Source organism: Seriola lalandi, unplaced genomic scaffold (genome assembly GCF_002814215.2).
Source record: "Seriola lalandi dorsalis isolate HSWRI2012SDOR001 ecotype SW California unplaced genomic scaffold, Sedor1 jcf7180002052990, whole genome shotgun sequence".
Taxonomy (NCBI): Eukaryota; Metazoa; Chordata; class Actinopteri; order Carangiformes; family Carangidae; genus Seriola; species Seriola lalandi.
Genome location: NW_019523543.1, coordinates 3,845 through 5,278, shown reverse-complemented (window position 1 = coordinate 5,278; position 1,434 = coordinate 3,845). Strand labels below are relative to the sequence as shown.

General features: G+C 33.5%; 1 protein-coding gene across 1 annotated transcript in view; it reads right to left on the bottom strand.

The window, feature by feature from the left end:
• The window catches only part of LOC111650878 (protein spinster homolog 1-like), a gene marked incomplete at its 5' end in the record, with an annotated part of 8,020 nt that overhangs the window by 3,169 nt on the left and 3,417 nt on the right, over positions 1–1,434 (bottom strand). Inside the window, one exon of the mRNA XM_087172486.1 lies at positions 417–504. Coding sequence (XP_087028612.1) covers positions 417–504 — 88 coding nt within the window. The remainder of the gene's footprint in view (positions 1–416; positions 505–1,434) is intronic.

Sequence of the window (1,434 nt, the reverse complement as noted above, 5' to 3'; positions counted from 1 at the left end):
TAGTTACAGATATCTAAACCAACGAGGTTATTAATTAGGTTTTAACACTTCATAAATAAACAGTTAATAAAAAGTTATAACAGTTTTCATACATTGATTCAGACTCACTATTTGGCAAGATCAAGTTAATGCTTCCTACTCATTAATCTGACTAATGAGTTACTAACATTTATAACTGGTTAAAGGAACCTTATTGTAAACATCACAGATAATAATAGTAAAAAATAATAATAACGATCATTAATGATGTTTCACACTCTTCAATAAGGCTCCCTTTTACCAGTTATAATATATTACCATTTTTATCTAATATGTTTTTACAGCTTATAACTGATATATAAAGTGTTAACAAGTAATTAATAAACTAGTTATAAACTAGTTATAAACTAGTTATAAAGTAGGCTCTGGCTCCTCACCAGGAGAATATCAGCCACGATGGCCCAGTTCATGGACAGGAAGGTTTCTCCCAGGAAGATGAAGACCTGGAGGAAGAGGCAGAATACACGTCACACTTACAGCTCAGCGCTAACAGCTAACAGTGCTAATGTTGCTGTGTGTGTGTGTGTGATGTATGACGGCTGTGTGTCTGTAGCCCTGCCTCCTAGTGGCCGATGACTGCAGCTTTAAAAAAAAAAAAGGTCCCACATCTTACACTTTTCCTGTGTTTTAGTCAGCCAATCAGAAGAGAGAAGGCTCTGGGCCTCTCTTCTGATTGGCTGACTGTATTCTGAGTGATCCAATAAAAGATATAAGATATATCAGATTTCAGGTAAAAACACTCAGAGAAACCAAATCCTGCAAGGTTTGGATGGTGGGTCCAGGTGGGCGGGGCTTGGTGACTGCTTTGTTGTGACATCACAAAGTTTCAGAGGTCCTGACGGCTGGTTTTAAGGCTCAGTTTCTGCTTTTTTATTAGTATTTTAATGGAAAATGTTTAATATATATATAATAATATATTTTACTTTAAATTAAGGATTTATTTTTAAATGGTTTAGAACATTTATATTAAAGACATTTTTACTGATTGCTGCCTGCTTCTTATAACATTTCAGATTTTCTTTCAGGATTTAAATTCTTATGATATATGGGACCTTTAAGACAGTTAACGTATGAGAAGTTTTGCTTCTTTATTCATTGAAAAAAACATGTATTTTCCAGCTAATTTCCTGGAAACTTCCCCATAAATTCTTTAATGGTTCAGCTGTAAATTACTATAATATTTCCAAGAAAGAAACCAACTCAATTTGGTGCTAATTATGAAGAAATAGAGAAAGTGTTAGTTGCCACAGTTAAGTACATGATAAAAAATAGCAACTAACGTTTTTTCCCCATTTCCTTCCTAATTAGCACCAAATTGTGTTGTTTTCTTTCTTGAGAATATCACAGTCATTTACAGCTAATTACCTGCTAATTATTGGAGATTATGAGGAAAAT